Consider the following 15343-nt stretch of genomic DNA (forward strand, 5'->3'; position numbering starts at 1 on the left):
ACCTGGGTTGCTTTAGGGAAATGCTTTCTTTTATGCTTGTTAGAGGTGGAGTAGGTAAATAAGATAGAGGGAATTATTTTGAAAGAAAATTGCCTATGTTGCCCGCAGTAGTAATGTTACTTTTATTTTTTTTTCTTGTTTTTGATTGGTTAAGTTTATTAAAAAAGTTATAACTAGATAACTTAAGCCCCCTTCCATTGTTGATGCTCTTAGGGGCTTCAAAAAGAGCCCCATTATTGGAGTTTTTTTTGTATTTTTGACTTGTGAATTATTTTCGGCATAATTTTTTTTTTACAAGTGTGTATATTGTAGTTATTTAGAACATCATGTACATTTTCAGAAAATTCCTAATAATTTACAGTGCCGAAAACTAGGTTTAAACATGTTATTTTTCACGCGCATAAAAAAATTAGTCACGTTTACAATAACAAATTTTTAAACTAGTTTTTGACACTGTAAATTATTTAGAATTTTTTAAAAATTTATAAGAAGTTCTAAATAACTACAATATACACAATCATACAAATAAAGTAAGATAGCATAACAAAATCCTTAGGTCTCTTTTTAAAGCACCTACTAAAAAAAATTTCCATTATTTTATTTATATTTTACCAAACCTTAAATAAATAAAAAAATCCGTCATTTTCAATAATAAATCGTTTAAAAAAATTAAAAGGCGTACTTCCTTCTTTTACCAAATGTTTTTTGATCAAGATTCTCTGATTCCATAAATATAAATATATTTGGTGACGGGTGTGGTGAAATTTCATCTCAGACGAAGGAGAGAGTGGGTACAGCACACTCTGAGTCAACTCGGCCATGTTTCAACCTAACAACCAGGTGATGATTCCCTTCACAATTTCCCTCTTCAATTCTGTTTGGCTCCGCAGAAAACTACAGAGATCATCCGAAGCTTGGCTTCGGCCTTTAATCTCCCTAAGTTGTTTTGAATTTTTGCTTGGGTACCAAATTTAGTCCAATGCATGTTCTTCTCTATCCTTTAGTTTCAGTACTGTTTCAATTTTTCATGAAATGCACTTCAATGGTGTTAAGTTTGTGATTCTCTATGTTTTCTTTATCTTGTGTGGATACCTTTGTAATTGTGAGTTTTAGCCTAATTCTCATATTCTTGTCCAGGAATTTCAATTTTCCTTCGATATACTATACTCTTGAACTCTAGGTTTTTCTGCAAACAAGTCAACCATGTTTTGCCCCCCTTTTGGTTAAAGAGTATGTTTGATTATTGACCATTTTTTTACAGAAGCTCTTTTGAGGGAAATGGTTTGTTAAAAAATGTAGAAATTGTTGCATGGTTTTTTCTTTTTCAGAAATATATATTCTTGGTTATGTCAGTATAGTTTTATGAAGAATATTTGAGAAAACTTTAACATCCTTTGTTCTTGCAGCCTTCTCTTTATGGAAATGCATTGGCTGCTCAAGACCCACCAGCATCTATGCAGGGAAATCCAAATGGAATGGATATAGTTGTTGTTAAGGATGACGGTAATGGAAGTTTTTCACATGCAGAATCCATCATCCAATACTCTAAGGTTGTGACAAAAATGTCTCTGATTATCTGTATTTACTATTTTTATGATTATGTTTACCTTCTTTGCAATAAAAGTTGGCTGAGAATTTGTATTCATTATTTTTTTGCCATAAGTTTTGTTGCACTATGATTAGATATGAGTTGCACAATAACTTTGCTATTGACTTGTCTTCGCAGAAACTTCAAGATGATCTACATATCATAGGTTTGAAAATCAAGCAGCATGAGGAGAGCATAAATTTTTTGAAATCCCAGAAAAGCAAATTCGATGACTCAATTCTTGATTTGCAAGGTATGGCTGTAATCCGCTACCCGTTTTATTTTGTCTGTAGGGTCTGTGTTCGCATTGTGTGTGTAAACCGCAAACAGCTTCTCAACTGTTAAGGGTTAGCCTGGTAGATAATTTATGAGTGAAGATCTTGCAAGTTAGAAATCCAAAGAAATAATTTGATAATTGGTGTTCAGTACACAACCCTTTTTTACTTGGTGGTCCTTTGAAAAACATGTCTATTCTTTATTGTCACTTTCTTTTATCCTTGTAGTTTCCATTCTGAAATTTGCTTCCTTCAGTTTCTTTAGGCAAGTACCATTCTTCTGCAACAAAGATTGAAACTGAGGACCGTTCCCATCTTCAAAATGAGGATGAAATATGTGGACAGATTTTACAGCATGAAAGATCTGCTGCAGGCATTTTATGCCTGCTGAAAGCTCGACATGGTAGTCAGGTCTCTAATCTTACAATGACCAAGGATGTACTGGGTATTGTTGCTACACTTGGAAAAGTGGATGATGATAACCTTAGCAGGTAAAGTGACTATGCAAATTTTTATTTGTACCTTCCTTTTCAGTTCAGAGTCATACATCAGTGATTTAATTCAAATTAGGGTTATTATTATGTAACTTTACTAATACTGACAAGATGGAAATGAAAGTTGGATGGATATCTATAAATATCCTTTGTAGTTACTATCTAAGTGTTAGACTGATAGAGGAACAGCATTGAGGTGTTACCATGTTTGACATTTTTTCTGTACTTGAAATGTAGGCTTTTCTCAGAGTATCTGGGAATGGAGACTATGATGGCAATTGTCTGTAAGACAAATGAAGGTGTCAAAGCTCTAGAAGTATATGATAATGAAGGCTGCATAAATAAAACCGCTGGTCTTCATGGGATCGGTGCTTCTATTGGGAGGGCTTTGGAAGGACGATTTATTGTTATTTGTCTTGAAAATTTAAGGCATGAGTCTTAAGCATTGCCTTTGTTGAGGAAATCTTGGCTAGTATTAATTCTTTCTTTATTATATTTGCTGCTTATTCAAATGAATCTTTCTTGTTTATTTCCACAGACCATATGCTGGTGAGTTTGTACTTGATGACCCTCAAAGGAGGCTTGATCTTCTAAAGCCAAGATTGCCTAATGGAGAGTGTCCACCTGGCTTCCTTGGATTTGCTGTAAATATGATAAGTGTGGATAGCACAAACTTGTTTTATGTTACAGCCAGTGGTCACGGCCTTAGGGAGACCCTATTTTATAGTCTTTTCTCTCGTTTGCAAGTATATAAAACCAGGGTGGACATGCTAAATGCACTCCCCTGTATAAGTGATGGAGCCCTTTCTTTAGATGGAGGAATAATCAAGGCTACTGGAATCTTTTCCCTTGGAAACCGGTAAGAACATCTGTTAACAGCTATGAATTGAAATAATCATGAACATGTTTTGTTGAATCTCAGTATGAATGGATCTCTTCAAACCTCTACTTGATTGGTTTGGTGATAAAATTTTCACCTACATAAATGTTAGTAATTGTTTGATTAAAGCAGCCTTTGCTGCTTCTTATTCCAGAATCAATTTACATGTTGTTATTATTACCATGATTTCATAGCCATGGCTTGCTTCATTATGGGCTTTAAACCTATTTGATGCAGGCAAGATGTAAATGTGAGATTCCCTAAGTCAATGGTGGCCTTGAGCCTACCTGAAAGCTATCTTGGAGCCGAGAGGCAAATCAAGGAGTTGAAATGGAAGAAGGAAAAGATGGCAGAAGATGTTAAGAGAGAACAGACTTTACTAGACAATGCGAAGCTCAAATTCGATCGAAAGAAGCAAGAGTTTCTTAAGTTCCTTGCTGAAAGTTCATCATACGCATCTCAGGTAACTCTTATTCTTCTTCCTCTCGCTATTACGCCTTATTTTCCAAGACAGTTTGAGACCACTGAAAACAGAGGCATAAATAAAGCTATGCACTTTTTACTTGGTAAAATTCAACCATACTTTAGAAACTAGTTTTTAATGGTAAGTTTTTGTGATAAATGGCAGATAAATTCAACGCAAAGTAGACTGACCCCCAGATGAATGTATCTTCAAGAATAAATATAGGAGATATGGAAGTTTTCTAATGACAAACTCCTCTGTTGGAATGTTTGTGAAAGCAGACCAACTATGATGATAGGTTTAGGGGAGATTGCATTTTCTCCAGTGAAGTTAGATTGATTTGTTTTTTTTTCTCCTTCCTCAGTTTAGATTCTACTGTAGTGGTAGGGTTTTGCTTCTGCTTCACTGCAATGGTAGTGATTAGTGGATAATTTTACTGTATTATAACATTTTCATCATCCACCAGAAGCACAATTTCTATTGAATACAAACACAACCAGCATGAAATCTTCCTTCTTTTTTTTTGGTGATAAATAACATCATTAAGTGGTAACATTTGGCTCAATGTATTTGAAAATTTTCTTTTTTAGATTCCGGATGTCTTTCGTAATCTATTTGTTATATGTAGTTTTTCCAATAAAACTAACCAATTAGTTTTTTTTTTTTTAAAAAAAAACAATAACAATAATAAACAAATGGATTGAAGATGGTGTTCCTGTTATTTTATCCCTATTCAGCTATTTATCCCACTAAACCAAATTACTTGTTTTAATGGAGAACTTAGCTGACATTAACTATAACATATCTAACAAAAAAAAATACATGATTTAACATTTTCTTATCAAAGGAAATAAGCAAAATTTTAGATTACTTCTTTCCTGTGCCAATCAAATCTGACCGAATTTTATATAATAATAATGTATACAAAGTATAAAAAATAAAATTATTGTAGAGATTTTGTATTGTTGTTTTGGAAATTAATTTTAACTTTTTGATTTACTAAAAAAAAAAATTAATTTTTTGATTTTAATCTAATAATTATAACAAATTATTTTTTTAATCAATATATCATCAATTTTAATAAATATTTAATGCAATTTTTCATACAAAAATTGATCATATTGATGTAGAAAATATTTTTTTTTAATTACCATATATATAATGTATAAAAAAAAAGTTAACATCTAAAGAGCTATATAGGCATCTCTTAATTTTTTTTAATATATTAAATTAATATTCCAAATGATTAAAATACACAATTTTAATATTTTAGTTCAATGGATTATAATTTTAAGTACATCACTTTCTATTATAACAAAAAAAAAAACTAATTCTTTTTTCCTAAAATTCTTGTCTCTTAATTCTAAAAATTATTAATTAAACAGTAAAATGATAAAATATCATCATTAAATAAACTATCTAATATTAAAATGAATTTATTACATTATTATAATTCATAAAAAACACAATTTTTATGAATTATAAGAGCAATTTAAAAAAAAAATAATAATTTAGTTTGGAATAATTATATAATAAGTTGGGTATCATATAATCTATGTGATACACCTTTAGGAAATTTGAAGACTTAAAGTGATATATAAAATAAAATAAAATTTTGGACGTCAGTGATATTTTTAGAAAAATTGGGGACTTCTTTTTTCCCTTTTTTATATTTTGCTTTTGTTTTTATTTTTATGTCAAAATATAATATTCTTTTTCATTTTTACGGTTTCCCTATTAAACTACTTGCCCCTTTCTTTTCTTCTTCCTCATTTTTGTCTTTGCATTTTCCACTTTCCCTTGTGTTTTGATTTCCTAACCGTGAAAGCCGAAGTCATACCCACTCACTCCAATTCCGAGCTCCGACGTTTTGAATTCCTGTTCTTCCCTGACATTTTGCTCGAAATTTCTCACACATCTTCTATACAGATTGATCAGAAGTCCTTTTACTTCTATCCCTATTTTTAATTTTCTTTCTTTCCAAGTTTCTGAATTTTTTTTCTTTTTGAATTGGGTTGGAAGTTCTGTAGTAGTAGTAACAAGTTTTGAGTTTTTTGGTTTTTCTTTTTGGTGATTTTTAGCTGTTACGGGCAATAGTGGGTTGAAGAATCAAGTAATCTTAGCTATAAAAAAAATACCCCAAAATGCTCATTTGATTTTATGAAATTTCTTCGGTTTTTTTCCTCTCACTTTCTCGGTTGCTTCTTCTTCTTTCTCTCACTCCCTCGCTCTCCTAGTGGTTTCTATCTCTTTCCCTAGATATGTAGGATACTTTTTTTTCTTCTTTCGTTGTGATACCTTGGAACTGCCAGATATTAAGACGTAGGGGCACTTAGAAATATGGGCATCATCATTTTCTTTTGCTGGTATGGCGGAAGTAATAGGAAAGTGTCCATCTGCAGTTCCAAAAGTTTGCGATTGGAAGTAGTAGATTAGAGATTCATCTAGTTAATGTTGATATTTGTTAAATATAATGGATAAGTAATCTTACGAAAAGGTGCCGTAAAAAACTTAAAATTTCACTTAAGTTGTAGTAAAAATAAGATATTTTGTTGTAGGTATGAGATATCAGGCATACCATAAAATTTTGGAATCATTTGGAGTTTAATGGAATTTTAGACACGGCAGAAGGATGGCGACGTATCGCAACTCATATGGCGGTTAAAACCCTGAGAATTTAATGTGTGCTTTGACTCCAAAAATATGTGTTTAAAAATGTGTTATTCATATGTTAGTCCTAACGATGTTGCCTAAACTATGAAAATGATTATTTAACATTGATCACACTTTTAAACTCTTTTTCTCACTCTCTAACTATCATAATTTTTTTCCAAAATATTCATCAAGAAAGTATTTGTCTTTGAGAATTTCAAATGCTTGTTCACTCCTGATTCTCTTCCCACTTAGAAAATGCCCTAAGTATTAATGGTGAACTAGGAAATAGATAATTTAGACCGCAATACTCCTCGTCGTGTATGAGCCTTATAGTGTTTTCTCCCCCAACATTGAAGTTCCAAAGTGGTGTTCTTCTTCTCGTCATAGATTGGATTTTGTTTTTCGGTTTGCACTTGTTTTCTCCCTACATTTTTTGGATCTTTACATTGTAAGTTTCATCTAGAATATATCTAGATTGGTAGTATAAGTTCACTCTCCCCAACAATTAATAAGCTGTAAAAATTTAATTAAGAATTACTGTTTCTTGAATTAAGAAATTATTTACTTGTGATATAGAAGTACTCCATGCGCCTTATCCTTTGTCTAGGTAAGAATTAATCATTGAGGAAATGTTTAATTTTTAGCTTAATTAGCAAAGAGGGACTAAGAAACAACATAGATTTAAAGATGATGTTCAAGAAGGCTTAGTTAAAGAATTTATTCATCTTGAAATTGGAATTATCTTATGCTACTTATCACGCCCTTCATTGTTGTTGTTGTTTTTTATATTGAAGTTGCATATCAGTTATTTCACTAGTGTTTTAAGGCTACACAAAAGTTGGGAAAACTATAGTTGTTCCTAAGTTTATCAAGGAAATAATTGACAAAGAGTTAGTCCTTGTCAAAATATTTGACAATGATACTCGCTAAAAGGTCTCAAGTTTGTTTGGTTGAGATTTTATGCATAGGTACATTTAAGTAATTATTTGATAGTGAATAACATTGGTTCTTAATTGGTGAATGATAGTGAGTGACTATGATCATCAATGGACTTTGTAAAAATCAGAGAAACTTATAAGACATTTAGGCTGCCCAAGCAAATCTACCATCGTGAGAAGCTTACTCCCACTTTTGAATGTTTCTGTCAAATACTTGCATTGTCTTGTCCACTCTTGTGAAATAATCTTATTTTCAACATTGGTTAAATGCAGATTGTAGCTACTGTAGGGACTTATGACATAGAGTGGGATCTGGGAAACATAGTTCATACGCCATTTTCTTCAGTATCTCCTCCATCCCATTCTATTTCTCCTCCTCCTCCTAAATCTAAACTAAAAAGTCCAGCTCGTTCTTCTGTTGAAGCAAGGGGGGAAAAGAGGTCCTTAAGTAGCCAAGATGAAGCTAAGAAAGTCAAAATAGCCAAAAGGAGTACATTAACTATCGAGGAACCTTCAGATTCACCTCCCAAGGTACATTTTCAATTGTTTGAATTTATTATGCTGTTTTTTTTTTCTTAAAAAATTTATTTAAATTTTAGTAATGGTTGTTGAGGTTATTTTTTAGTGTTTTATTGCCTTCTTTGGTAGGGTTGATTAGGCTGCTTGTTTATTATAAGTTTTAGTGCTTATGGGTTTTTGTATTGCTTAGGTTTCTTTCAGCTATTAAATTCAAATTGTATTTTTGTTGTTTAGGTTGCATGGTTGCTTTGTTAGCTTTAATTTGGTTGCTTGGGGTGATTATGATTCTATTTGTTTAATTTAAATTTTGTTAGGGTTGATTGGAATGATAAGTTTGTTTGAGTTGCTTAGGTTGTTTTTGGTTAGTTGCTTTTTATATATATGTTGGTTGCTGGGGTTGCTCTTATATGGTTGATTAGGTTGTCTTTCATATTTGTTTTGGTTGCTTTCGTTTAATTTTTATTTGAATTTATTAAGTTGTTTTGGGTAGTTGTTGATTTGGTGTGCTCTTTTATTATTTTTGTAGGGTATGAAGTTCCTCATTCCTCCGAATAATCGTTGTTCATCAAAAATTTCTTCTGTGATCAAACATACACACATTAGAGCTTTGCATGAGAAGCTTTCAACGAAACAAGTTTCTGATTTTGCTAATTCGTGTTTTGGGCAGTTCCTAACTATGCCTGAGTTCAAAATTCAAAATCAACTTATCCATAATCTATTGCTTAGAGAGTTGCAACAACCCAACCCACTTGAGATTTGGGTTGGTATAGATGGCATGGAGCTTCGTTTCGGCATAGGGGAGTTTGCATTGATCACAGGCCTACGATGTGTGGGCTCGATGGATAAGTTAAAATATGTTAAGAATGATAATGGTTTTTGTTCTACATATTTTAAGGATCATCTTAAGATCACCAAGAAAATGGTTAAAGAATGTTTTGATGAGGAACGATGGCAAAATGATGAAGATGCTTTGAAGATTTCGTTGATGCATTTTCTGCAAAATTTCTTGCTTAGTTCTGCTGACATTAATATTATCCCAAAAGAAGACTTTAATATTTTAGATAGTGGTGCGTTTTCTCAGTTTCCTTGGGGCAAGGAAGTTTTCAAGGACACTATTGAGTCTTTGAAGAACAGGATTGTTGGAAAGAAAAAACAAAAAGACAGGAAAAAAGATGGAAAGAAAAAAGAAAAACATTTTTATAGGTTGCTTGGGTTTCCATACGCATTTCAAGTATGGTTTTATGAGTGTTGCCCATACTTGAATGGGAGTTATTGCCATCTCTCTTGTGGTTCAATTCCTCGCATTGTCAACTGGTCATGTAGTATTCAACCTTCATTCTTACAAGTGACTGAGGTGTTATCTTTGAAGGTTGCCGAGGTATTTTATATATTTATATATATATATGTTTTTAATGTTATTTTATATATAAATATATATTGACCCATTTTCTTTTGCAGTTGAAATTGAGAAATTTAACTCCTACTTTTGAGGAGAGAGCAAACACTGATTTGGAGGATTTTTTTCCTAAAAAAAAGAATGTTGTTGAGGTTGATAATGATTTGCCTGAAGTTGCTACAGTTACTCATGGAGTTGATGCATTCAGAGATGATGACTTTGTGGAGAATCCTCCTCAGTCTGTAGTTGGCGATTCTTCATCTGTTATGCCTTCTATGCCTCAATTTTCACTTAGTCAAATGCAAGCTCAGTTGCTAAGGTTAGAAACAAGCAACAAGGTTATTGTTTCTGAATTGTCTTCATTGAAGAATTATGTTCATGAAGGCTTTTCTAGATTTGACAAAGCATTTTCAAAGCTCCATGATCTTTTTAGTTCTCATAGGAAATAGGTATGTAATATTTTATGTATCTATTTTGATTTATTTGTGCATTTATCCTAATTATTATTATTATTTTTTTATAGTTTGGTTGTGTGAAATCTTTATTATTTAATAGGATTGGTCGTAGTATTTGTGTCATTCTTAGGTAGTTGGCAAGGCACCACCTAAGATAAAAGGCAAAAGGATGACAAAGATAATTCTTAGATTGATAATTAGGTAGAAGATTAAGTAGTTTTTTTTTTTAGTTTTTTAACTGTACTATAGATCTTATTTTAATTTGTAAGTTTATTAAAGTTTTTCTTGGTCAAATTGATGTATTATTATTGTTTTATTTTTCATGTCCAACTCTTATTATAATTTTTCAACAATTTAATGTCTTTCTTTGATAATTTTTAAATTAAAATGTAAAAGCAACCTAATAATCATGTTAAAACCAAGTCAAATTGGAAAAACTACATGAAAAACAAATTATTCTTAAAATTACTTAAGCAACCTATAAAACAAATTTTTAAGCAACCTATAAATCTCATAATCAACATAAAACAACATGTTAAGCAACCCTAGATAGCTATCATGTTAAGAATCCTTAAAATTTCTTAAACAACTTACTTGATAAACAATCGATAAAACTTCTTAAGCAAATCAATAAAGTAACATGTTAAGCAACCCATAAAACAATATGTTAAGAAATAGTATAAAGCAACCATGTCAATTTGGATAAGCTCCCTAAAAAAATAACCAAATCAACCTTAAAACTTTTTATCAACCCATAAAGCAACCCAATATAACAACCCTTGAAACTCCTTAAATATTCATAAAACAACTTGATCTATTAACTAACTATTGAAACTCCTAAGCAATCCATAAAGCAACTTGTTAACCAATTTATAAAACTCCTTAAACAATCCTATATAAAGTAACTCAAATAAACTTAATTAAACATTTGTATTCAAATTTTAGCATTGGTTTTGTTACTTGGTTGATTAGGTTTCTTCTTATCTTTTGGTTTAAGTTAACATTTGTATTTTGATTGGTTAGGTTATAAAGTAAATCAAATAAATTTATTTTAGTCAACAAAATTGATTTTGTATATCAATTCATTTTAATTTTCAAAGGAAAAGATTAAGGAAATGAATTAAAACTATTTTTCATATCAACCAAATCAATTATGTATATTGTTTTGAAAAAATAAATCAATAATGAATTTGTATCCGTCTTTCTTTTTTTATTCAAATATGAAGTCAATATCTAATGTCGCTTTAGAGGGTTTCTGCAAGTCCTTTTGCTATATCCATATTGAGCGCATCTCCTGTATTTGTTTTGCTTTTTTGGTTGTTTTGTAATTTTCCCATGCATCTTTGCATCTTCTTTTCTTAGGTCTACCTACTCTTATTCATCCTTATAGAAGGTGTATTTTCACAACTTTGATATGTTCAGGTATTTCCCAAGTGTTTTTATTGCTAATATGGTATACAATTTTCGATGGATTGCAACCATGATTTCTTTTTTGTAATATAGAACACAATATTATTGATAATAAACTTGATTCACTTCTTTCAAGAAATTGATCTATCTAAAACCTGTCGAATTTCTTATCATCATGGTAAAGCAACATAAGCAACCTTCTAAAAGCAACTAAACTAATTTCATTATGCAATCATGTTAAAATAATTAAGCAACCAATTGAATTATGGCTTGATAAATCAAATCAAATGTAGCCCAATGTAATCTTTGTTGGTAACAAGTTTACCATGTGCGCAGCGGAATGCACGGGGTGGTGGGCACGAGAGATTTCAAAAAAAATATTTTAACAAATTTTAAATAACGGATCCATTAATATACATATATTAATCAAAACAAATACAAAGAATAAGAACATACCAATTGAAGTCTATCAAGAGTCATTGCAATCTTTTAGTATTTAATAACGAACATCGAATCCAAGCAATTAGCAGGTACTCAGACTATGATCTTCCAAAGTGTTCTTTACACCTTAAGACGTGTGTGGGCACGTAGAGTAACAATGAGAATTTTTAGTGATTCGCAAGATGTACTCAACCCATGAGATCTTGAAATTAGGTCTGAGATTGGTTTTCAGGCTTAGAGAAAAAATACAATATATTTTCTCTCCGTGAAAAAACTTAAATATTTTAATCACTTAGTCTCTTTTTAAAACTCTAGAAAAGTATTTTATTTTTAATTGTTATAATAATTGATTAAATTCAAAATTAAAAAAATTAAACAATTTTAATTATTAAATTAATTAAATAAATAAAATATCTCAGACTGAGTCTTGGGACTTTGCTGTGACTTGCTTGTGACACATTTCCTTTCAGGGCATGTGTCTTAAACATTTTATTTATTTGTTTATCTAATAATATATTTATTTAAAAATGATAAAATAACTAAAAATTGATTATTTTTCACAATTTCAAATAAATAAAAACTAATTAATTCAAAAATAATTATTTTTATTATTTATTAATTTCAAAAATTATAATTACTATTTTATAATAATTTAAAAAATTATAATTATTTATTTAATATATTAATTTCAAAAATTAATAATCAATTAATTAATCTCAATTACATATTTGCCCCGAAGAACAAATTTCTTCCAAATATGTCATTTCACCAATTAATCTCGAGTTCAACTCTTACCTTAACTAGTATTGATATAGCCACCTTGGGGACCTATGGACCTATGATTTTAAGCTCCAATAAATTTAGATTATTAATTAAATCTCTTTAATATAATAACATTAATTTATTAATATCAATATTATTCTACTAAAAATATGAGATTGCACACTCTTGTAATTATAGACATTTATTTATAGAGTACTTTTTAAAGATAAAATTGTCCATCGATTTAATCATTACATACAATTCAATCATTTATTAATGATTCATAATTAAATCATGGATAAGATCACTATTTTACCTATTTAATAATTTATTGTTTCCTTAAGTATCATTAACTTTATTAGTAAATGTTAATTCATAAAGTGATTTATGAATTTGAGCTCATTAATCTTTTATATAATATTCATCTTTGCATTTTAAGGGTATTTTGGTAATCTGGCTTAGGTCAAAGTATTATGGTAAATTGTATGATATTATGTATTTAATTATATGAACTATGATATGCATGAGTTATGATGTATGCTTATTGTATGTGTTCCGTTAAGCAATCCACACACAGTAGTTTCTTCAAGTATTAGGGGCCAAAGTGTGATAAAAGTTGTTCTATGGGGGTCAAAGTAGAATTATGAGTTTTATGATAGAAAATGTAATTATGAGAAGTTAAAACTAATAGTTTTGGATGGAAATTACAATAAGGGTCTTAAGTAATTATTAAGAAAAAGTTAGAGGTTTGGGGTAGTTATGTAATTTGGTTTTATACGATTAAAATCAGATTGAATACTTAAATAATAAATGGAATAGGTTTAGATGTTGTAAGAAGTTTTCACACATTTGAGTTAGCAATATTCGAAAGGAAGACAGACCAAAGAACAATTCTCTCGTTCTTTATCTAAATCTTGAAGCCTAAGATTTTGGGAGAGATTTTCAATCTGAGTTATAGAAGAGCTAGGAGACCTCTTAGATGACAATGATCTAAGTTTCTGTGGCTGGAGTTTGATCTATAAATGTTCAAACCTTACTGTTTAAAGTTTTTGTCAGATCTAGGTTTTGAAGTTTTGAGATTGTTTTAATTGTTTATGGGATTTTGAATGTTTAGTATATGTTTAGGATTGGTTATATATGTTTCAAGGGTTAGAAACATGCTAGGTTAACTTATTTGGTGAATTGGGGTCGAAACATTGCGATTTGGGGTTGAAACCTAGGTTTAAAATCACATATGTGATTTCTTTATTCGGGGACTAGCACAACCGCGCTACTCAGCTAGTTAGCCCTAGCGCTCTGTGGGCGCGACCGCGCTATCTACCCAGAAATGCATATTTTTTTTTAGATTTTGACGCACCTATTCAATACAATTGGTACCTTTTTCGATTGGAGTTTTATGCAATAGAGTTTTAAGACCTTCTTAAGAATATTTTGAGTATGAGTTATCTTTAAGAGGGATAGGGGTGTATTTTTAATATGGTTTTGGTTGGCTTGAGTTTTAAGCTTCCGATGTTATATGATATGATAAGCTTGTTAAGGATACTTGAAGGGACGTGTTAATATGTGTGGAGCGCTACTAGACCTGAGGTAAGAAGAGTGGACACCTACACGTAGGGTGTATGCTCGACGTACTTAAGTATGGTAACTTTGTATGATATATTACAAATTATGTTATAAGTTATACTATGAATTATGTTAGGAATTTTGTTACGAATTATGTTGTGAATTATGTTAAGAACTATGGTATGAATCATGTTATGAATTATGTTAGGAGCTATGTTATAAGTGATGCATGTTGTGTGTGACTGAAATATGTAAGAATGTGTGGTATGTTTGCGTGTCATGCTTACGATATGAAAATGCATGCTCATGTTACGATAAATTGCATGCATACGTTACGAAAAATGTATGCTTATGTTAATTCGTGCTCGGTTGCACAACTAACCAGATCAACACTGGTTTACGGCTGGACTTACACCGGTAATACTTGTTATGGATTGAATATGCTACGCTAGGATATGTTATTTTACGCTATGTTTACGCTATGGTTTGGTTGATAGATTACATTATACCATGGTTATGTTACTGACAATATGATTGATTATGGAACTTTGTGTGATAAGGTATCGACTAGGAGTCGTTTATGTTTTAGGTTGTGAAGATATGAGTTAGTTTTTGTTTATATTTTACGTTTTATGTTTTATGCTTTATGTTTTATACTGTTGGGCTTTGGGGATCGTGTCCTATATAGCTTTTCTTGTTGGGTGTTAGCTCACGGGTACTCTATGTTGCAGGTAAAGGCATAAGTGTAGTGATGAGGCGATGAGTTGGAGCAGGCTCGGTCAGATATGTGCATGTCGTGATTGGTTGACCTGGGGGTCAAAGGGGTTGTTATGTATGCATTGTTTTAGAAATCTGCAAGTCATGGCTATATGTTAAGTTTTAATAACTTGTATTTTACCTACGATATGCATGTAAGGAAACAATTTATTTTAAATAACGAGATCTCGAGTTGCATATTTTGTAAAAGATATTTAATTCATGTTTGTTTTCAAATGAGTTTCGATAAATATTTTGTAGTAAATTATTTAGTTTATGTTGGGTCGTTACATTTGGTATCAGAGAAATGGTTTAACGTTCCTGTAGACCCTCACGATATGCACATGAAGACCGAGAAGGCTCGATGTAATGCCCCGAAATCCCTAATGTGGTTTAATGGCTGAATTAGTAGGCCGGGAGGGCTATAACTGTTTAATTATGCCATTAAATGAATATATGCATACTTATGTTAATTATATTATAATATGATGTTATATGCATGCATGTGGGTCCACATTTGAATATTATGATGTTTTGATAATTTGGTCATTGAGGGCAAATTTGTGTATTTTGATGCATATTGTGATTTGTGAATAAGATCCCATTATTATGGAGATATATTCGAGTCATTCGGCATGAAACGGTCTTATATTATGGATTAGTGGTTTTGTCATAATGGGGTCAATTATTGGGTAATAAGAATGTTTATTTGACGATAAATTGGGAGTTATTGAGATCAGGATGAAAT

The 15343-nt window shown here is 30.9% G+C and overlaps 1 protein-coding gene across 2 annotated transcripts; it reads left to right on the forward strand.

Moving 5' to 3' along the window:
• The first annotated feature begins 687 nt into the window (after positions 1-687).
• On the forward strand, positions 688-10037 carry LOC133834494 (protein DEFECTIVE IN MERISTEM SILENCING 3). 2 transcript variants are annotated; one of them, XM_062264125.1, is made up of 10 exons: positions 688-840; positions 1407-1550; positions 1727-1841; positions 2120-2354; positions 2595-2786; positions 2896-3216; positions 3475-3700; positions 7567-7824; positions 8339-9190; positions 9271-10037. In XM_062264125.1, exons 1-10 carry the CDS (start codon positions 820-822, stop codon positions 9655-9657), a joined length of 2751 nt encoding a protein of 916 aa, XP_062120109.1. In that variant the 5' UTR covers positions 688-819; the 3' UTR covers positions 9658-10037. The 2 variants fall into 2 exon arrangements, with proteins under 2 accessions (XP_062120109.1, XP_062120111.1); XM_062264127.1 differs by lacking the exons at positions 7567-7824; positions 8339-9190; positions 9271-10037 and adding an exon at positions 3866-4237.
• Positions 10038-15343: the final 5306 nt, after the last annotated feature.

The sequence above is a fragment of the Humulus lupulus genome, chromosome 5 (genome assembly GCF_963169125.1).
Source record: "Humulus lupulus chromosome 5, drHumLupu1.1, whole genome shotgun sequence".
NCBI classification, from domain to species: Eukaryota; Viridiplantae; Streptophyta; class Magnoliopsida; order Rosales; family Cannabaceae; genus Humulus; species Humulus lupulus.